Source organism: Gymnodraco acuticeps, unplaced genomic scaffold (genome assembly GCF_902827175.1).
Source record: "Gymnodraco acuticeps unplaced genomic scaffold, fGymAcu1.1, whole genome shotgun sequence".
Classification (NCBI taxonomy): Eukaryota; Metazoa; Chordata; class Actinopteri; order Perciformes; family Bathydraconidae; genus Gymnodraco; species Gymnodraco acuticeps.
In genome coordinates this window covers 4,518,128-4,540,272 of record NW_022989799.1, presented here as the reverse complement: position 1 = coordinate 4,540,272, position 22,145 = coordinate 4,518,128, and the positions used below count along the sequence as shown (strand labels likewise).

The 22,145-nt window shown below is 40.0% G+C and overlaps 1 protein-coding gene across 2 annotated transcripts in view; it reads right to left on the bottom strand.

The window, feature by feature from the left end:
- The window catches only part of btaf1 (BTAF1 RNA polymerase II, B-TFIID transcription factor-associated), a 49,592-nt gene extending 34,306 nt beyond the window's left edge, over window positions 1–15,286 (bottom strand). Inside the window, exons 1-20 of one of the 2 annotated variants that reach the window (XM_034223705.1) lie at window positions 14,836–15,286; window positions 13,526–13,649; window positions 12,966–13,080; window positions 12,020–12,163; window positions 11,059–11,258; window positions 9,825–9,949; window positions 9,322–9,445; window positions 9,172–9,240; window positions 8,912–9,001; window positions 8,731–8,826; window positions 7,634–7,810; window positions 7,290–7,430; window positions 6,717–6,841; window positions 5,072–5,192; window positions 4,854–4,958; window positions 4,521–4,670; window positions 4,260–4,402; window positions 3,538–3,712; window positions 3,254–3,457; window positions 1,446–1,866 (exon numbers count right to left, since the gene is read on the bottom strand). In XM_034223705.1, the coding sequence (XP_034079596.1) occupies window positions 1,446–1,866; window positions 3,254–3,457; window positions 3,538–3,712; window positions 4,260–4,402; window positions 4,521–4,670; window positions 4,854–4,958; window positions 5,072–5,192; window positions 6,717–6,841; window positions 7,290–7,430; window positions 7,634–7,810; window positions 8,731–8,826; window positions 8,912–9,001; window positions 9,172–9,240; window positions 9,322–9,445; window positions 9,825–9,949; window positions 11,059–11,258; window positions 12,020–12,163; window positions 12,966–13,080; window positions 13,526–13,649; window positions 14,836–14,849 (2,863 nt within the window). In that variant the 5' untranslated portion in view covers window positions 14,850–15,286. The remainder of the gene's footprint in view (window positions 1–1,445; window positions 1,867–3,253; window positions 3,458–3,537; window positions 3,713–4,259; window positions 4,403–4,520; window positions 4,671–4,853; window positions 4,959–5,071; window positions 5,193–6,716; window positions 6,842–7,289; window positions 7,431–7,633; window positions 7,811–8,730; window positions 8,827–8,911; window positions 9,002–9,171; window positions 9,241–9,321; window positions 9,446–9,824; window positions 9,950–11,058; window positions 11,259–12,019; window positions 12,164–12,965; window positions 13,081–13,525; window positions 13,650–14,835) is intronic. The other variant, XM_034223713.1, reaches the window with a different exon arrangement.
- Window positions 15,287–22,145: the final 6,859 nt, after the last annotated feature.

Here is a 22,145-nt window from a genome sequence, read left to right as displayed (position 1 = left end):
GAGCCCAGTCAGGGTATTCCAGAGCGGGGATTCCACGGATAGCAGAGCACAACGGTGAGCTCGTTTTGCTAATGGCAGGACGGCAGAGGCTAGGAGCTAAACAGCAGCCAAACATAATCAGCTCAGCAACAGAGATGGCAGAAACACAAAACCAGAGCAGAACAATCTTTTCGCTGTGTATGTGAAAAAGATTTGACGGCAGGGAGTAATAGACACGAGGAATAAGCATTGGCAAGAAGAGCGGCGAAAAACACGCAACCCTAACCCTTTTTTTTTTTTTTTTAAACCTTTATGCAACCAGATGGCCCCATTGAGATCATCAATCTCTTTTTCAAGGGAGACCTGTCCAACATGGCAGCAAGTAGGTTACAACATGAACAGAAAACAGATAACAATAAAGGACATTGTATTTACACGGCTACATGTACATACCTAGAGACATTGACAAGTACCAACAGTATATGTATATCTCGCTCTGTCAATAAGCCTCACCTTCTTGGCAAACACTGTATTGTTTTTGAAGTGGTGGAGAGACAATGCACAGTTTTACCCACTGCTGTTACCCATGGCCAAAGCATATCTCTCTGTCCCAGCAACATCAGTACCAAGCAAGAGAGTTGTTTCCACAGCAGGGGATATTGCAAACGCCCAAACATCCCAGCTTCTACCTGGAAATGTGGACATGCTCATATTCCTAAAAGATAACCTTGATGACGCTGAGTGAGTGAGTGAGTGAGTGAGTGAGTGAGTTAGAGTTGAGTTACTTGAAAAACTAAAGTGAAACTTGATTTATTCTATTGCAGGGTCTGATTATTATATTGTTGACACTTTAAAAAATACTACTATCCTACTAAAATGCTGTACAAATCAGATTTATCATTAAAAAATAAATAAAACAAAAATTGATTTTTTTTCTTGATTTTTCAATATCGCGATTAATATCGTACCGTGGACTTTTTAAATCGCGATATTATCGTACCGTGAGTTTTTGGTATAGTTGCATCCCTATTGCAGACCCTTACCAACAAATTCATCCCAGGGCAGGATGCCACAGTTATTCAAGAGTGGACCTCGTACAAGCAGCATGTTCTCGTAGGAGCATTTAAGGTTGGTAAATTACCTGAATTAATATGAACTGAATTTATTTCTGTCTCATCTGTCTTGACGGTTAGACTTTAATAATTCAGCCCCGGGGTCCGTTTAATACTGGGGCTCGGTACCAAGCCCTACACACTACAGGAAAGGGAGAACCCCAACTAGCATAATAAGCAGGGGTGCACATAACTTTTTTGCCCTGGTTCTCAAAGGAGCACCTGGAGATGTTGCTTGGTGCTCATCCTTAAAATGAAATAAACCGTAACTTTTGAGGGGGTCTTGACTTTATTTGCCAGACACACGGCACATATATTTTAAATTATAGTAAAATCACCTTTGACATTTCTTACCTTTGGCGTTTTCCTGGGTGGGGGGGACGGGGCAGGCAGACGAGGGTGTGACGGCGGAGTCCACGCAGGCCGAGGCACAGAGGTTCTTGATGATCTTGAGGTTGGGGCAAGGCGAGCGTCCGGCACACTGCTGCAGCAGCTTGGCTATAAAGGAAGCAGCGCATCCCTGGATCAGGGTGTTCTCCTCCCGCTTGATGGTCTCCATCAGAGGCCTGACCAGCGGGTTGAGTTTCTCTGGAAGCACCTGCAGGTTGATCACTGCGCAGGCTGTGAACATGTGGACGCGCAGATGCAGCTGCTGCCACTCCAAGTTGGTCTCATTCATTGTTGACTGAGCCTGCTGACGTTTACCATCCAGAGCCTGATACTGACTGGACCTGACGTTCAGACACGCTGTCGACTCGGTAAAGATGGTGGTTACCTAGGAAACAGTTAAGACCATAATCTCTTGTTTTGTACCAGAATATGAATGTACATTTTTGCAGTAAAGTGGGGCATTTAACATGGGGGAGGGGGGGGCCCATGGAAGATAACTTTCAAAGCCAGTCTCCAGTCAATGAACTTGAGCTTTTGGCACATTCTAATAGTCGCCACTGCTCAGCCAAAGTAATGGCGCTTGGGGGTAACATTACAAATAATATCAACTCCAATTCAATTTATTCTACAAACATAAACATTAAAAAACTGGCCCGTTTGAAGATTATTCAGAAAACTGTGATGCATTTGAAGATTGAAGTTGCCCCCCCACATAGAACATAACCTTTGTGGATTCACACCCGCTTAAAAATCATGTATAGTTTGTTTCAGGCCTGATATTCCTCTCATATTTAACAAAGATTTTATAAAATAATTGTTACTGAGCATCTTTACCATAATAATAAATAAAAAGTTTATGACTTATCCAATCAAGTTGAGTATTCGTATATGTGGGTCCATGGTAAAGTATTAAACTGTTGTGCAATAATGATATGCAATATCTACTTACAATTGAATAATTTAATAACCAGTCACTATTTCACTACTACTATATGTTCACTTACTTTAATAATGATGGTACATATTTGATTCTTATTTACTTCTTTATTTAAAAAGGTCCCATGTCATGCTTTTCTGGTTATTACCCGTCCCCTTGTGTGTTATAAAGGTTTTTATGCATGTAAACAGTCTGCAGAGTCACAAACCCTCAAAGTACACCCTGTAGCGAGTAAAACTCTAACACAGAAAATACCTGTCTGTGCTGCCCCAGAACGCCTCGTTGGAGATTTCTCTTTTTCCATTGTTTACTTCTTGGGTACAGTGACGTAACCATACCAAAATGGACCCATTGGTCCAAATGGACCAATCCGTGGAGCCGTTACGTTACGTCCGCGGATTGGTCCATTACTTCCTCACACACTCAATCTTTTCTCAGCTGCAGCTCCGCCGATTTCTCCTCCCTGAGACGGCGGGACGCGGCGTGAGCACACACACACAAACTCCCAGCCAGGCTGCGGGTGTGTTTGTGTGTGTTCGGGCTGGGTTTCTCCGTGTCTCGCAGACGGCCACTGGGCTCATAGGGAGGGGGGGGGGTAGGAGCTCCAACAAGCCGTTTAGGACAGAGAGTGAATACACATACTATACAGAGATGCTGTGTGAGAAACCAATGTGAGTTTGGAACATTGAACAATGTAAATCTATTCTAGTAGACCTCAACAATGGAATTATGATCAGTAGAAATGGCCATGACATGGGACCTTTAATGCTCTAAATACATGTCCCCACTGTGGGATAAATGATTCAGATTTCCTGACATGTGTGGCTTCACTTACCAGTTCATTAGCTTGATCGATAGTGAACACGCTGCAGTTGAGGCGGTCCTGCAGGTCTATATTTGCGTCAGCCAGCAGAGCAATGAGCTGCTTGCATTCATTCTGCATGCGTGTGAAGGGGATGGCGATCTCATCGTAGTACAGATGCTCTGACAGAATGGCCAGAAGGCGAGGCTGCACTATGGATGACACGACCTGACAGTCCTGGAAGAGAGACTTCCGTTAGGCTCATACTAAATCCCCAAAACCTTTAATCCACAATAAACAAACTAAGAGCTTTTCACCTTCTGCAGTGCAGCCCACTCACACAGCACCAGAGACACAGCTATGCGCTGCAGGGCAGACTTAGAGTTGAGGTGGAAGAGCAGCAGCTGGCCTAAAGACTCGGCTGGTCGGATCTCCTGAGAGGCAGCGTTGACCTGAGGGTCACAGATACACCTACACAGAGCCCCCAGCAGCCTGGATTACAGAGACACAAAGAGAGCAGGCAAACCGTCAGAACTGTTCAAAACCATATCAGGAAATGTCAGTTTAGTGAGAGAAAGTCAAAAGTTCACTTCAAGATCAGGGGCCTCATTTATAAAACTGAATATTTATGAGAATACATTTTATAACATACAAGCACGGCAGCCTGTAATAATTAGAGAACATATTCGAGGTGTTGTTTGCAATAACATATTCTTATTTATTTCTCTATTTTATGTTTTTTTGTGCACTCAGGAGAAATAAACAGGCATTTGTTTATTCATTCTAAGATTGTTAGAATGTTTCCCCCCTTCATCCTACAACCAATGGTGTCGCAGTTTCTAATTTCTCCCGTTGTTGTGTGTACGCATGGGTCAAAGTGTCCGTGGAGGACTGTACATTTTCTTGTCAAGTTTGTTTTTTTATAAAATTGGAAACATTGCTTAGAAATTGGTGTTCTCCATCTTCTGAGCGTACGCCACGTTTCTAAATGAGGCCCCATGACATTTTCCTATCTTGTGATGCAAATATCAAAACCTACCTGGCAGCCATGAGGCGGGATCGAACCACCACGTAGTCCCTCGTCACCGAGTCCTCCGTCACCGTTTCCGCTCCAGCTATATACTCCTGCAGCGTCTCCTTCACCTGAATGGTACACTGACGTCCCTTTGCACCAGCCTTATCCTGTTGCATCAACACAGAATTGATTATTACACATATCAGCTTACACATGTTTTAGTATTATAATAGTAGAACAAGAAACTATTTTTTTTTTTATTTAGCCATGATTAAAGTGTACAACCTTAGAGCGGGCCTTCACTTCCAGCAGCATGTTGACGTCTATGGGAATTTGTGAGGCCTGCATCATGAGACAGAGCCAGGCGCCCATCCAGGGACAGCTGGCTGCCACCACGAACTGATGCGGGGCCTGAGACAGCAGCTCCATCCACACCTGCACACAGACATCACACAAATTAAGGCTTAATCCATATAAAGCAGAAAAAGGACTTCCGGAAACAAGAAGAAAACAAAGTGAGACTTGTCCAAGTGTAGAGAAAAAAATATCCCTAACGATGGGAATTTGATAGATTAATGCAATGTTTCCAACAATCAAACTGAGTGTGATGCAACAAACCTTTTGAATGAGCTCCAGGATTTCCTCATTGCTCTCCAGTATGCAGGACTGGAACATGTGCCGCAGCATATCTTGTAGGATAGGATTGATCCACATCGCACAGCTCTGAAGAACGTAAAACAAAAAACATGCTTTGTATCAAACATTGCCTTTTATGTATTTCTGATTGACAAGTACTTTGTCAAACTAATATCTAACTGCTCTTAAGTCATATTTACCTCGTCAGCTTTTGACAGCAGCGTGAAAAGGGTTTCCAGCGCCGCCCGTCTGACTGATGATATGGTGTGTCTCAAGAAGGGCCAAACCCGGGGGACGAGGATTGTTAGTGACTGCTGCATGCTGGGAGTGGACGAGAAAGTGTGTCAATATAAATACAAGATCGGCCTTTTAGAGTAAAAAAAAAAACAGCTAAAAAAAAAAAAGTATGCATTGATATAAAATGGAATAAAATAATAAATAATGCCGCCACAATAGTGTTAATTTCGTCAGCTATTTTTCAATTTAGTTTTAGTCTTAGTCCTGTGTTAAATTTCCTTTTTAGTTTGTCATATTTAGTCACCTTCATCCTGTTTTTATTTAGTCAAGTTTTAGTCGACTAAAAGCATTTTAGTCAAAGAAAACTAATTATTTGAGTCTACTTTTTGTCAATGAAAACGGTTGAGTCTTTTTTTAGTCATCAGATTATATAGAACATTTCAGTCAAACTAGTCTAGCCAAAACCAATAATTTGTCATTTTAGTATATATATATATAAATAAGATTATATCTTGTCCTTATTTGATGAAAAACACAGGTTGAATGATTAAGAAGCTTTGCAGAGAGTATCTGCTCAGGTTTGTGGTGTTTTCTGTGTTATGGCCACATTGCTTCCCTTCTGATGAAACAATGCACTCGCTTTTTTTCTCCGCCTCATTGTAGCGAAAATGGGCCCAAATATCACATCGTTTCTTTCTCCCAAGCAGTGGTGGCTTTAGACTTTTTCGTTGTCAGTCATTTTGACGGACAGGATTGTAACATTTCCGTCATAATCTATTATTACCCGTCGAGTGCACAATTTATCACTCACTCGCGCTGACGGGGGGGTATTCGGTTAACGCGAGTGCGACCACTGCTCCCAAGCCCTGTTGTTGCCATTTTATTTTCTGTTAAATAAGGTTAGTTAGACCATGAGTTAGACCCGAGTCTTCCTGACAGTTCACAGTGTGCCGCTGCCCGGTGTAATTCAAATCTACCGCCGCGCGCAGCAGACACACGGAAATGGAACTGCTGTGAGAAAAACTGACTATCAGAGATGTAACGTTATCTTTGATAATATTTCGTCTCCTCATTGTTCGTGAACGAAAGTAAAGAGAGATTTTGGCATAGTTTTTATTTAGTAAACTACATTTTCGTCTCGTCACTTTTCGTCAACGATATTGCATGATGATTTCGTTGCAGTTATTGTTTACTGCCGTCGGTGCCGTCTCGTCATCGTCTCGTTTTCGTCATGGAAAAAAAGGTCGTTGACGAACATATTTCGTCATAGTTTTAGTCAACGAAATTAACACTACGCCACAAGGGGTCTTCACAATAACAAAAGACTTAAATTTGGTGGCCTCGTCAGTGTTGGTTCATGGGAGTCCATCACTGCCCTTGCTGTCATCGCAGTCAGTTTATCACAGTTGGGATTCCTCTATCGTTTAGGAGGTTTTTAACCAAGAGCCAAACCATCTACTTAGGTCTCCTCTACTCCAAACCCAATGGAAGCAGTGACTAATGATGAACACTACACGAAGCAGTTTTAAAGTTCTGAACTGTTTTTCCAATGCTTTACAGCTGCTGCCAAGTCGGTAGCCTTTTTTTGTGAGCGTCCGTGAGACTGACCTGCACTGGCGGACCCTCGGATAGGTGAGGAGCAAGGACAGCAACGTCATGATGCTGTTTGTGGACGAAGTGAGGTCATCCAAGTCCAAAAGAGCATCCCATAGTGTGTTCACAATGAAGGGCACCTGAGAGAGACACAATTAACTAGGACCTGCAAAATGAGGATTAATGCGTAAAATGGTACAGATGACAGACGAGCTGAAACGCGAGGAAGATTGTTAAAAAAAAAAGCTGTACTATTGAGTGGTGCAGCGATCAAGTTTTTTTGATACTTATACGTTTTGTTCAGCAAGAAAATCTCTACATTTATGATTGTGTATGCAATCGCCAGAAGTAAAAAGCTACAGTTAGACTGTAAACAACATCTACAAGCAAGGTGTTTACTGACATATTTTGCCCCATAGAAACAAACGTGACAATCTATTAAGCTTTCGTAACTACAGACCTTATTTCAGGCATCTAACCGAAAGCTCTTTCAAAAACCTTTGACGTCGAGGTGAAGGAACCAGAAGTGGTAAAATGCTAACTCCGGGTTTCAGGAATCATTTCTGCAAAACTGTATTGCATCCCCACCTCATTAGGCAGCTGCTGTACCAAGCCTTCCACTACAGGGATGAGGGCGGAGGCTGCCACGGCCCTGACGTCATCATCCAGGTCCTGCAGGCCTTCAGTGATGGCAGCGAGCACCCGGGGGAGCAAAACGGAGATCAGGTCCTGAGAAAACAGGGTGAGAAGAAATGATCTTTACACTGACATTTCTCAACATATCTTCAATAAAATAAAAGGTTTCCATCCATACATACAGTATATGCCTCATACCCCACATCTACATTGATGACCATATGGCACTCCTATCAAAAACATTGTAGAACCCTGCTATGCCTATATATGATAAATACACACAGAACAGGTGGTACCTTTCGGACAGCCAGGGCGTACTTGATCCCGAGCAGGCCTCCATGACGGACCTCCCACTGGTCTTCTTTTAACAGCTTCAGCAGCACGTCCACTATCATGGAAACACCCGTTTCACTCATGTGCCGGAGGGCCACACCGAGGGCCTGGGCACACGTCTCCCTGACAGGAGCCACCACCTGGAGGGAGACATAGAGGTTGTGTTTTTTTTAACTGCATTGAGCTTGTTAATATATCTGGATGGTGGGGGTATAGTACGATACCTGTTCCATAACATATGTGTTACACTGATATGCATACGTAAAAGTGTTATTATGTTTAGGTTCAATAGAGAGTTTTATCTCAATAAAGTGTGTTATACCCTCAACATACAATATTTTCACAGTATAACATTATTACATTTTACAACATTAACAAAATAACCATTTCATCATTTGGAAGTAAATTGTTTTTGTCTGAATAATAAGTCGAACTTTAGAATTATTAATGAAATAAAAATTGTAGGCAGTAACAATGTTTTTTTAAATCATCATTTGTGCATTGATATTTCATATTTATTAATTGTGTTTATTATTGACAGCCTGACCTTATGAAGGAATGTAGATTACTATTTGTTCTTATCTTAAATGTAGATCTTACACGCCCTTAAAGTAATGCCTAAATAAATAAGAACCTGCCAAACAACAACAACAAGACTATTTTATCGATTGATCAAAGTGGAGGCTGGCTTGACTGCAGTGGGTCGTTTTTGGGCCAGAGAGTGCCTTTATTTATAGAAGCAGTTAAAAAGGGGGAGACATTAAGAAATAGTTCCTGGAGCCAGAGTGGAACCCACACACTTTGCAGCAGAGAGCGCATATGGGCTATCCGGCAGCTTCACAACACTTTATCTCACTCTGGTACTTCACCCGTTTCTATCCAAATAAAATCTGTCACACCCAGAGTGGTCTACATTTGGGGAGAGCGCAAAACCCCAAACCAAATCTCATGCCAGCAACTTAATAAGATTACGTGACAATTCGTAATTAATGTTGATATATTCAAGCACATGCAGATATTACAAGCCACAATACACCTAGTATAAATCGATATTACCCACCTCATCAGATACAAAATCTCCAAAGCGGTCCAGAGCAAAGACGCAGAGCAGCCGGATGACCAGGTCCTCTATCCACTCCTGATGCTGCCGCGACATCTGGATCAAAACAGCAGACAGTTAGTGCCATGTTTCATTGTCACGGTATTATTGAAAAAAACCTGAAGAGAAGAGTAAGACACACCTGCTCTGCAGTGCTTCCCACCAGCTTCCCCCCACCAGCACCTTGGGACTTGAGGATTTCTCTAAGACCTGTGCCAGCACCATGGCGGATCTGTAAACAAAACCATTTATATTCATTCTGCACTGGTCACAGGAAAAGGAGCAAGTTTTAGTTTTGTTGGTAACCTCTTGTTAACATCTGAGTAGTAGATTGGGCGTTCTAGTCAAGCCTCCTTCTCATGCACTATCAGCTCAAATTGATTTGAAGTGCTTTGTTTTTACCTCCCATGAAGGATTGAAGAGGTCGTTGCAGAGCTCCTCACAGAAGCTCTCCAGAGGCCACTCCTGTATCTTAAGACAAAGCAATAAGGCAGATCTGTGACATCAGGACTTCACATCAATGAGTTAATGTATTGCTTTGTATTTCCCTACCTCCTCTAAAAGACCAGAGTTATCTGGAACGTTGTCGATGTTGTCTTCTGTTGCCGGTTGGTCAATAACTGCATTGGTGGTTTTCCGCCGTTTCTCATCGGGTTCGCCCTCAAAACTGTCGTTACTAAAAGGGTGTGATCATTAGAATCAATCAAACTTTACATATAACATTATGCTGCTGCAAAACAGTTACATGTTTCAACCCGTTCTCATTTGATCCTATTAGATATTTCTGGAGAATGTTCCTAATTTGTAAATGAATTATTGAACAATGGCCAAAAAGTGTTTAAGTGAGTGACCTCAACCGTTACATTTGAATCCTTTCATCCGCTGGTGCAAAAAGATACATTTTGGACTGTTAAAACATTAAATTAGAAGACATTACTTCAGATTTTGAGAATCATTTTCTGACATTGTAGAGAACCAATCGGGAGAATAATCCACAGATCAATTGCTAATGTAAATAAAGAGAGCTAGCAGTTAGCAGGTGTTGGTAATCTCACCTCTTTTCATTGGGATCCATGTCTCTAGATCTGTGTTTGGCCACCAGCTTGGCCATCCTCTTAGCCTTATTCTTCTGGCGATTGCTCATGCCTGGCCTGAACTCTGAGTCGATCAAGTCAGCAGCCTGAATGAAATAAAAACACTAGAGTTGATTATTCATGTCAAGATTTAAACACACACACCTTAAGGTGCCAAACGATGAACATAAGACTACTGCAAGAATCACTTCATGTTTACTTACAGGCTGAAAGCACCACACATCTTTTAATTGCTGCATCACTTTGATAGATCTACCCTCCCACGCTCAAACAGCATCAGCTTGCAGAGGCTCACTATATTCTCATTCCCAAATCATATTGATTATGTTTCACGGTGTAAGGATTTCTGCTGTATGAAGCACCGTACTCCCAGTACAACTGCACCTACCACATGCATCACACATTTAGATTAGAGTGGGAGGCAGGGGAGGTGAGGTACCATGAATCCATTAAATCACCAAAAGAAGATCAATGAATAGCTTTAATATGCGTCATTTGGTTTGGTTTCTGTTAAGAGATAAAGCACTTTAAGGAATTATACCGTTTTTTCCCCCATTCTCTCAGAGTCAGACATTAATAAATAAAAATGTATCTTATGTCTAAAGTTAATTTCAAACAGGATTATACTCTAAATAGGCATCTTTTCATCTAAGGATTCAAACAATCCCATAAGAATCCAGAATTTCATAAACATCTAATTAATCTGTATGTGTATATATATATATATATATATATATATATATATATATATATATATATATATATATCAAAACAAAGTGACACCCATGGGAAACAATAAGTACAAATAATGTTCTTATATGTAGCAAATAACAAATACATAATATTCATTATTTAAAGGAAAACTGCAAATGTATATTCTTCATAAAGATGATATCGAACAAGCCGCCATTGAGTCAGTTATTCTTTAGGTAGCTCTCGTCTCGAGAAGGTTGGTGACCCCTGTATTATACCAATAGGCAGTATTTTATCCAGTGTATAGTACTTATTTGATCCTACATAACATGTATAAAGTTTACCCATTTCTTCTCTTTTTTTGTCTTCTCTATTTTATTTCTATTTTTCTTATGCATGCATGTTGCATTGTTGGAGGAACCTGGGTCTTTAGAATTTCAAAACAATGCTGTAGCTATTGTGCATATGACAGTAAAGTCTTTAAATGTTGAATGAGACCCACCACATGGTTGTGACAGCTGGATCCAGCTGTGGTTCTGCTTCCTTGTGCTCTGAGCTCACTGGGCTGGCAGCTGTCGTCGAGGTCCTCGTCGTTGAACAGCTCCTCTGTGTCCATGCCGATTGCCGCACCGATGTCCATACCCAACTTCTTCTGAAGGAGCTTTCTCTGGCGGGCCAGACGCTCCTTAGGGTCCATCTCAGCTGAGAAGAAGAAAACTGGATGTCAGAACAAGTACATGGTAGAAGTGTGAGTAGTGCTGACTATGCTTCATTTTGGGCAGTAGGGAAGCTGGGTGACAAACGCTATCAGCAAAAGGAAATTCAAGAACAGTATGGTACTTTTTTTTAATGTTTGATTAATTTTAATATACACTTTAGAGATTATAAGACACCCACCATTAAAAATGTGCTTAAAATCTGTGTTTAATTCTCGTACACAGAGATCACATATACACTCCAAACTGCCATGAGGTATAAAAGATTTCATGGTACATAGATAACAATAAATAAAGCAAAGGCATTAAAGGTGGGGTAGGTCATTCACTTCAGAAACACCGTTATATATTCCATGGAATGCTCTTAATATCCCGATAGCAATGAATACATTAAATGCTTTGACAAAAAATATATACAAATATTTCATCTGTGGAAGCCGTGGCGCTGTAGAAAGCACGACCAATCATCTGCCTCGGCCCGCGGCAGATAACTGGATGGCCTACCTGCCTGTCAGCCTTCCATCTCGTGCCCTCATTGGTTCGTGTGTGTTGGAGGAAGGGGCTCTGAAAGGAAGTCTGTTTTGTTCGGTTGTGTACTTTCAAATTCTAGCTGACTCGAGCTGGTTTGTGTGAGGCTGTCCAGTGGCCTTTCTCTTGTATTAATGGTTCAAATGAGTCACACTTTTCCTTTCCACAGTGTGGAGGTCGTTCAAATTAAAAAACAAGCAATGATGAATTACTACAAACCATTTTTGTCATCCTGCAGCTCAAACTCCGCCCCGGCAGATCCCAGCAGAGACGCTCCGTGTTTGAGGAGGCGGGAGATGTCAAAGTGGTAGAAACTCAAGCGGTCACAAGAGGAGTCCTCCGGAGACAAGTCTTCACAAGACTCTACAAGCGAGATAGAAAAAAAAGTATCAAAAACCGCACCTTTCTCAATTTTACATCTTCATGAATCGGAGGTAAAAAAATACTACACTTTTATCGAATAGTATCCTCAATGGATGGATCTGAAGGTGCCATCATTCGCACATATTTAAGAATGTTTTATGCAGTCTGTTTGAGACCCTTGATCAGATCAGTATTCTTTTATCAAAATGTAGCAGACAAAGAAATGCACCAAGCATTTCACCAATTCCCCTTGGTTAATATGTGTGAGTCTTGATTAAACCAGTGTTATATTAGCCATTCAGTGGAGGGAAAAAACAAGAAATTGGTTTGACATTGTGTATGTTTTTTGGTGTTGTAGATATGCAAGTCTCTACAACTGTTCTGCTTCCTGGCAGTCAGGAAGTCAGACCATGGCAGTAAGACTATATGTGCTTGATTGTAAAGCTTTTGTTTTTCTTTAAATCATAGTTGTTCATTTATGTGACAACAACATCACAATGCAGTGAAAATATATAAATATTTCCGCAGAACCCCGGTGTTTTGATGCCATCTTTAACGCAGCTATATAGCGTCGTTGATTCTAAACCCTACCTGGGCATGTGAGGACTGAACAGCACGACGTGCATTTTGTCAGTTATTCCTGTAACATCTTTTAACTACCAGGTTAAAAAAAAAAAAAAATCACACAACTGATTCATGGATCACACGCATTGTAACTGAACCAAAGGCAAACAATAGTGCATGCAGTGTTTGGTTAAGCACACATGCCTCAGATATACTGAAATTCAACCAAACGGATCACCTTCTTTGGGCCTCGGCGCCGGGTCCCACTCAGGAATATTCTTCACAATGGCCTCTACAGCTTGGCCTGCAGCTATTCGGGTGTCCCAATTAGGACTCCTTAAGTAGATCAAGACCTGAAAGTTGACAGATATACATTTAATGAGGCCCTGTAATGCTTTTGGGGCGTTCCCTTCCCTGTAGTGTGTTTTATAGGTGTCTGTGCATGTAGATGGTCTGCAAAGGCTTCAATCTCTGTGTAACCTCCAAAGGGAGTTTCTCTGAGAGAAGACCAGAGGTATGTATTAGACAAATGAAGAGCTTTTAGAACATTAAAGCATGGAAAAACGTCACAGTAGAGGCACTACATACTAATATGAACCTGACAATGAGCATAGTATGTCCTCTTCAACTAAAAATGTATTTATAATTAGAATCACAGATGGCTCATTGACCTACTAGCAATAATGACACTGTTATACATGATCAGTATTTCACCTAAGGAAGAGGAAAGTATAGCCAGGTTGAAATGATGTTATGAATGCTCATGAAAGACAGCTTGGAAGCAGTTATCAAACACACCTTTAGCAGAAGGCTATTGAGTTCCTGTGGATGGAGCTTGACCACTTCTCCGAGCTGCTGGGCGGCTGCTTTCCTGGTTACCGGTGTTGTTCCGGTGTCAAGCAGTATAAACAAACGATCAAGTCTAAAGACAGGTCACAATAAATAACTAGGGTCAACCGACACATTAAGACAGTGGAAATCACTTCAACTAAATGCTGGCTTCTTTATTTACCAGGACCATCTTTAGGTTGTTAACCTGATAAGCTGAACAAAATCAATTATCTACATTTTTGTGTACACTGATCTGACATTTTTTCATTGCTAATTTAAAACATGTAATCATATTTTCATCATGAACACATACTGACACTTATTATATATTAAGATAAGAACATTTAAGATATACTTGTATTGATCTAAGTTTGGGAAATTATTTTTTCACAGCAGAATGTAGAAAAAGCATTGAGAGAGAACAGTGCATATGTACAGATCAACAGTGAAAGATGTATACCTAGAGTATCTCTATTCAATATAAAATAATACTAATATACAGGTTAACAAATAGAATTGAAGTAAGTGTACTATTATTAAAACCATTACCATTAGTCATTGTTTAGCTTTCGACCAAGATAACCCGTGTAATTAACCTGATGTTTATTGAGATCATTATCAGTCTATTAATAAAGTGGATTAGAGTAGCACTAATACTTCAACTAAACCACAGGAGTCTGCTTTGCAAAGAGGACGACAGACACCACGTGGAATCACCATAAGAATAACAGCAGAAACACACCTGCCAATCAAAACAAAGTTAAAATAAGTGTATCAAGCATTAGAGAGATTAAAGATGTCCCTAATGTTAGCATGCTGCAAACACATGCATTTTGACAAGCTTGTAGCGTTACAATGGGAACTTTAACACTAAACGTTTCCATGATCAGAAGACCAACAATAAAACTCTGCACAAGAAGCCAGTGGAAATTGGATTTTTTTTACCCATTTCCAGATAATGCTTATGTTAGATAATCCTTAACGTGTGTCAGTACAGGATGCGAATTCCCAAATTGTGAAATAATTCTACCGGCATGTTGGCACCTGCAGTGAGCATTAATCCCAGTTAAGTGACCAGCCTGCAAACGTGTACCACGAATATTTACTACACTATAAGCTACACTTTATCGTTACACTGTGTTAGCTTTGATGGCTAGTCGGCCGTCGCCATGCCATTCTTTGACAAATTAAAAGCTAGCCTATATTAGCAGGGTAGCCAGCTAATTGGTGAGGAAAGTCGGATAGATAAAACTAGAGTCCGCATACGATATTCTTACCTTGATACAGCCATGGTCCGTTATGGTATGGCCTTTCACGCCACACATTCAACAGGCAACCAGTAGTTTAAAACGTTTCCGTCTCTGCTGTTTAACGTTTCCAACGCGGCGAATAACAGCAACGTTGTTAGCTGGATGAAGTCATAAGCTAGTTAGCCGCTACGGCTAGCTAGCTGAGGCCCAGGCTGTGTGCTTCTGACCGCCCAACTCTGTCTGCCGAGCGGAGAGAGTTCACCACCGATTCATGGCTTCAAAGTTGTCCCTGCGGTATCTTCACTATCTTCTCCCAGAAAATATCGACAAGTACCATACGCATATCAATCTATAGCTTAAGTTACCCTTCAGAACTCTTCGAGGATAAATATCTTAACCTAATAAGGTGTAAAGAGTTATTTTGTAGCACGCCGAGGGCGACCCAGAAGACTGTTTTTATATGAGGGTCCATCTTGCATTTATTCCTTCCTCCATAGCAGGCGGCGGCTGATTGGCTAGAAGCAATGGGGAGAGCCAATCAAATTGCACGTTAAAAGAGGAAACGAATGGAAAGAAATAAAATGTAAAGGTATAGTTCACTTTAAATTCATACTGAATGGATACAATTGCTGCATCCCACGTGGGCCGTGGCTTCAGTTTATCTCCAAAACGTACAAATATAAAACTCCAATTTAAGTTATACAAATGTAATGTCTAAATGTAAGATTCATTGTTGAAACCTGTGGATCGAGTTTATCTTCAAAACAAATACAATTTACTAATTTGCGTGTGATCTTCAATGTAGGCTACACTTTTGTTTTTAACATTCATCAAACTCAAATTGTAGCTTACATATTGTTACATTTGAAGAAATAAATGTTTGTGCATTTACAACTTACATCTTATTATTTGCTGACATTGCTTTCAGTTACGGTTGCAACAGAACCGTGTGCTCTGTCCACTGTTATGCGGATATGTTATACTCCCCCAGGAGATCTGTTTGAAATACTAACATAAAATACACATTCTGGTACTCTCTTGAGAAGAAAAAAATCTATTACTACACGACATATTTAAAAAAATGAATGCCATTTTAGTTTTGTGTTACTTTGTTCGTTCTGTGCTTACTTTAACATAATTGTTCATGGTGGGGCTAAGGTCGGTGGGGCTAAGCCATTTCTTGGTATGGCTGTAGCCTACCCCAGCCATACCCTGGAGCCGCCACTGACGGTTGTTTATCTGGCATCTCAAATTCTAATTGTGGAATACACAAATTAAATATATGTCATTGTACAAGCACTAACGTGACTCTTAGTTATCTCACACAATCAAATAAGACACAGACACACTTCCTCTACTTTTGACAGGAATGACCAGTCTGACTGCAGATGTGAAACATGCAATTGAGACAATAGAAAATGGCATTTAAATGTATTTGAAAAGACAAACTAAAGTAAAATAAATCTACATCCTCTGAAAACTAAGCATATGAACATTTCAATTGTACTGTTGTCCATGCATATAGTTTAACCACATTATGATTGTGCTGATGATTGTCACAGATCTACTCATCTGTCATGTCAGAGTTGCATTTCAATTATTGTACGTGGCATTATGAAAGCATCACTGCAGAGAGCGACAGAATATAATTTGATTAATACAATATTTTATCGCATAATAAGCATTCTGTCTTGTTTTTTGAAACGTTGGTTATGAAACATTGTTATGCAATGTCTAAAATAAGCACAGGGCAGTGCAGGTTGGATTGCTCTGTGTGTTCACATTCAGACATGAGTAAGTAAGTAAAGTCTGTTGTTACTCATAGGCTGCAAACATGCAAGAAAATAGAACGGGAACAATGTTGAATTCAACATTAACTATAGCATTATTAAATAGCCTAAATAATACAAAATACAAATAATAATACATTTAAACCAACAACATTAAATAATGAAATTAAAATGTGATCATTTAAAAAGGATTAGTAAGAAGGTGGTTGTATCATACTGCTTTATAGTTAAAAAATGTATAAGTAATGTAATACAAGACCCTAAAAAACAAGAGTGCCATGGGGTGGACATCATTGTTCACATTCATATTTAGTGTCTTACTGGGACATGTCTCCATGCTTTAATGTTCAAAAAGCCCTTTATTTTTCTCATACTGCCTGTGCTGCAGCACCTCTTTTCACCCTCTGTCTGAAACCAGAGCCTAGTCTGCTCTGATTGGTTAGCTGGCCGGCTCTGTTGTGATTGGTCAAGCGCTTAGAGATAAAGAAAATGCTCAGACATAAAGAAAAAAAAGACATACAGGTATGATCAAATGCTCAGCGTTAAGTAAAACGTGGTCATTAGATGATTTGTTAGAAGGTTGTTGTATCACAACTGCTTGTGACCTCTTGTTTGACAATTAAAAGTAACAACTATTTCTGGCATGTTTTTAACATAATGCTTGACAGACTGCAAAGTGTAGCAACTTGAAGTATCGGACAAAATTAGCAAAGATTTTCAATTTCTTATTGAAACTTGAAACCTGCAGCATAAATGTTATTCATTGGGATAAACACCTATGCACCATCTCGTTTTCAAGGGGGTCCCGCAAAAGCTACATCACATTTATTTTTGGGCTATACTGTAGCTATGATGCAATTGTATTTCCAAGCTGAACTGTGATGTCAGTGTAAAGAGCTGCAGAATCTGGAAACAGACAGAAACACATGTTTAAAAATAGGCAACACCTCAGAATGAAAATATGTGGAAATGAAACATGAGTTTTATTTTGACCAAATTGGATGTTTTTTTGCTGAATCATTCAACAGGATACAGGCAGTGGGAAAAGACACAGACAGGTCTATCAATACAGGCACAAACATAAATGTTGCTATATTTCCTGACATATCAGGCCCTGTCATCTGCCTTCCGAGTAGAATGAAGGCAAAACCTTGTTTTAAGTCTATCATATGAATGTATTGGAAGGGCTTATTCATCCTCCTTCAGAATGTAGACAATGTGATTTTTACGAGGCACTTTGAGTGTAATGAGCTCATGAATCTGGAGGAGGATTGCTTTATCCGCTCTAGAAAAAAAATGTGAAGTTGAAAAGTGTTTTTCTGATTAATCCTTGAGCAGGGTTTAGTAGACGCTCTATGACATAAAAAATATGCAGTGTTTTTTTTATTAAAGCACTAAATTATACCATCATCATCACCAAGTGTTCTATATTACAGTAGGTTAAAAAAAAAAATCAATAAAAAAAAGGATAAATGATTTCATGACATATTTCATGTTGTAGGCAATAAACTTATATTGAGGATAACCTTGATAAAAAAATATGAAATATTAATATAATTTTAACAATACCAATATGACAGAAAGTGCAACTAAAATCAGTTCTTTTTGTATCTGTTTCTCCGGTCACAGACTCCACTTCGCTACACTCCTATTTGAGTGTAATTCATTTGCCAAAAAAAGAGACAAAACTTACAAGTTAAAGAGAAATTTGACTGATAGCATTTTTATTTCTATAGATATCATTATATTTATTATCTTTGCCAAGATAATCGAGCAATGGATATTTGTCTACATCTTTGTCTCATTCAAAAGGGACTCAACCCTTACTGGCTGTTGAGATGAGTTTACCTTTCCTTCATTCTTGTTTAATGAGGATCTCTAATGCTGTTGTGGAAATACTACCAAAATGATCATCACTGAGCCAATATGTATTTTGAAAGGCGTGTACCCGGACGAGCACACAGTGAAGTAACAAGCAGTTAGGATGAAGCTTCCTGGTTGGCACAATACATGTTAGTTCCGCAGTGTATAACCTCAAAGCGGAAAGGCTATTTCTGCGACTTGGTAACATGTCGATTTCTCTCAGACCCGACCACATTGTGTTATAGCAGGGACTGACTTTAATAAGAACATACCAAGACCCCTTTCTTTCAAAGTAGGTCAACGATTCCAGATTTTCAGAGTACACAAAATGTGTAGGAGGAATATATTGATTTGGATGTTATATAACTAGAGAGAGGCTGTTTGTGAGTGTGGTTTCCTCATACTGCAGCACCTCTTTTCACCCTCTGTCTAAAACCAGAGCCCAGTCTGCTCTGATTGGTTAGCTGGTCACCTCTGTTGTGATTGGTCAACCACTTAGAGATGTCCCGCCCCTTGCCTATTACGTATTATTTGTTGGAGTGCTAGCCTTTACAAGCGCAAGTGTTACATAGTGATGTCATAATGATTAAGGAGTAAACAAAGGTGTCAAATGGAGGCATTCCAGGCAGGGGGGAGAAACTGAGGGATTTTAGCCTTTGCAGAACATTTAGATGCATACAACCTATACACATTACAGGAAAGGGAAAACCAAAAAAATGCATCTACAGGTGGGCTTCACAGGTGAGTTTATTTTATTAAAAATATATAAACTTAAAATAAAGAGCGAAAGTAAATAAATATAGTTTTTACAAATTGAAATAAAATGAGTAAAAGAAACGCATTTACGGTATTTAAAAAAAATTGGCTGAATCCTTAACAAATAAAAGAAAAGTGTTGAGGCACTGCAGGAATGTTTTCATGGTTTTCTAATATCCAGAACACGAGTGTTTTCTCTTCTCATGGAGACAGCCAGAACCATAGATATATATAAACACTAGATGGCTCATGGGAGATTTTCCAGCGTAGCTCACCGGCCGCCATCTTGCTACAGTCAACAGCTACTCTGGGACGCGCTATATGGTAGCTGTGTAAGGTGAGTGATCTGCACAAAAATACTCTTAAATCGCTGAAATCTTGACTGATTTACAAACGGTTTTGTTTATTATAAACGTTATTAGTAGTGATGGCGAGATGAAGCCTTATGAAGCTTTGAAGTTTTCCAGCCAATTGGTTCGCAAAAGGGTTTATCTCATGAGGCTTCATCATGGGCTTCATTTGAACACAAACCCCCTGTTGGTCAAAGTGTGTAAAACAGGCAGATTGGACATCTCAACAGTGTGCTCTCTCATACCGAGTTCCCATTGAGTAAAGCCTTAGAATACCTCTAAACAACGAACATTAAATCATATTTTCATGTTAACAATATTGTATTTATTCCAGTTTAATGATTGTGATTGAAAAGCCTAAGGAGGCTGGTACACATTGCAAAGAGGGATTTGTATTCCTTAATAATATTCATAAACTTAACCATGTTGTAGCCTGAGAAAGGCTAAACCATATCAAAGAATACATTCATTAACTACATTATCTAATTTAGCTGTAGCTTTTATAAACAACAAAAAAGACGTATTGTTCAGTCGTTGAACTAGGGACCCTGCCACGAGTCAACTGTTTTCCAGCTGAGCCACAGCACGCACACTCCCTGAAAACACTGCAAGATATGTATTCCTGTATTTATTGATGTTTTTATTGATGTTTTTATTCCTACATTTATTTATGCTTGTATCTATTTATACTTATGACATGTTCCGACCTCTAGTGAGGGTCAGCTCTTTTGATTCCATCGTGTCACCGGGCCCGGGTACAGGACAAGCGGCAAACTGTGGGGTAGAGCCGGGAAGCCAATACGGAAGTGCCACACACTGCAGTTCATATATTGGCCGATAGCAGAAAGGAGCAATTTCCATAGACCCCCATGTTAAAATGCCCAACTTTACAGCAGAAAAAAAACATGTTTCTACCCCTGGCTCCATACATTTTTACTATCGATATAGTTAGATTCCACCTTCATGATTATGGATCTGTGAGTGAATTGTTTTCTAACGCGACCCTTTTATATATATTAGGTCTTAAAGTGTGTGCATAAATTAGGGCGTGGTCACATTGAGTGACGGCTCTGTCAAGTGCCTGCCGCTGTTAGCTTCTTGTCTCTCTGCTAGCTGCTCCGTGAAGCTAGCTACAGGGACTCTGCCTGCTCAGCTCATCCAGGAAACACAACTTGTAGCCGGCCGTGGTTGTTTGTAGTGATGGCGAAATGAAGCCTTATGAAGCTTTGAAGCTTTCCAGCCAATTGGTTCGCAAAAGGGTTCATCTCATGAGGCTTCATCATGGGCTTCATTTAAACACAAACCCCCTGTTGGTCAAAGTGTGTAAAACAGGCAGATTGGACATCTCAACAGTGTGCTCTCTCTCATACCGAGTTCCCAATGAGTAAAGCCTTAGAATAACTCTAAACAACGAACATTAAATCATATCTTCATGTTAACAATATTGTATTTATTACAGTTTAATGATTGTGATTGAAAATCCTAAGGAGGCTGGTACACATTGCAAAGAGAGATTTGTATTCCTTAATAATATTCGTAAACGTAACCATGTTGTAGCCTGAGAAAGGCTAAACCATATCAAAGAATACATTTATTAACTACATTATCTCATTTAGCCGTAGCTTTTATAAACAACAAAAAATACGTATTGTTCAGTCGTTGAACCAGGGACCCTGCGGTCACGAGTCAACTGCTTTCCAGCTGAGCCACAGCACACACACTAAAGCTCCCTGAAAACACTGCAACATATGTATTCCTGTATTTATTCATTTATGTTTTTATTCCTACATTTATTTATGCCTATATCTATATATACTTCTGACGTGTTCCGACCTCTATATGAGTGAGGGTCTGAGCTCTCTTGATTCCATCGTGTCACCGGGCCCGGGTACAGGAAGGATAACATCATTCTTATTATACATCCATGCGTTGTGGTTCAACGGTTCAACCGATCTGAATCGCTTCGTGAAGCAGTCACGTGGTATCGACAGGCAGCGAGGCTTCGTTTGTCATCGGTGACGTCACTGGCCCAAAACGATACAAGCCTCGATACATGCTTCAGAAAAAGCTTCGGGGATTACTCGACACACGCTCCGAAGCCTCGGCGCAATACGTAACATCACTAGTTATTAGCATGGCTATGATACAGGATGCTTGGACATGTTGAAATTGCAGCTTTTCTTTGTGTATGACGTGGTTGTATTTATTAGCTGGCTAATAACAAGAGGCTGTGAGTGAGACCTAGTATTACAAAGTTAACCCAGCAACTTTACACCAGTGGGAGAGGCAGAACTGCTCTTTCTTTTCAACATAATTTAAGTTACACATGATTTCTTCCAAGTGGTTGGGCTTGTTAAAAACATCTTACATTTTAGATACATTATGATACAGGAAATTGCTGGCTTTGTGTTTACAGAAGTACCTGACTATGCCTGACTTTTGTGCAGCCTACGGCTGCTCTAATCGCCGCAGTCTGCAAACAAGAACCCGTGGAATCACCTTTCACGTGTACGACATGACAATATTATGACTATAATTAGGATAATCGTTAATTACTTAGTGGATGTATGTACATTAC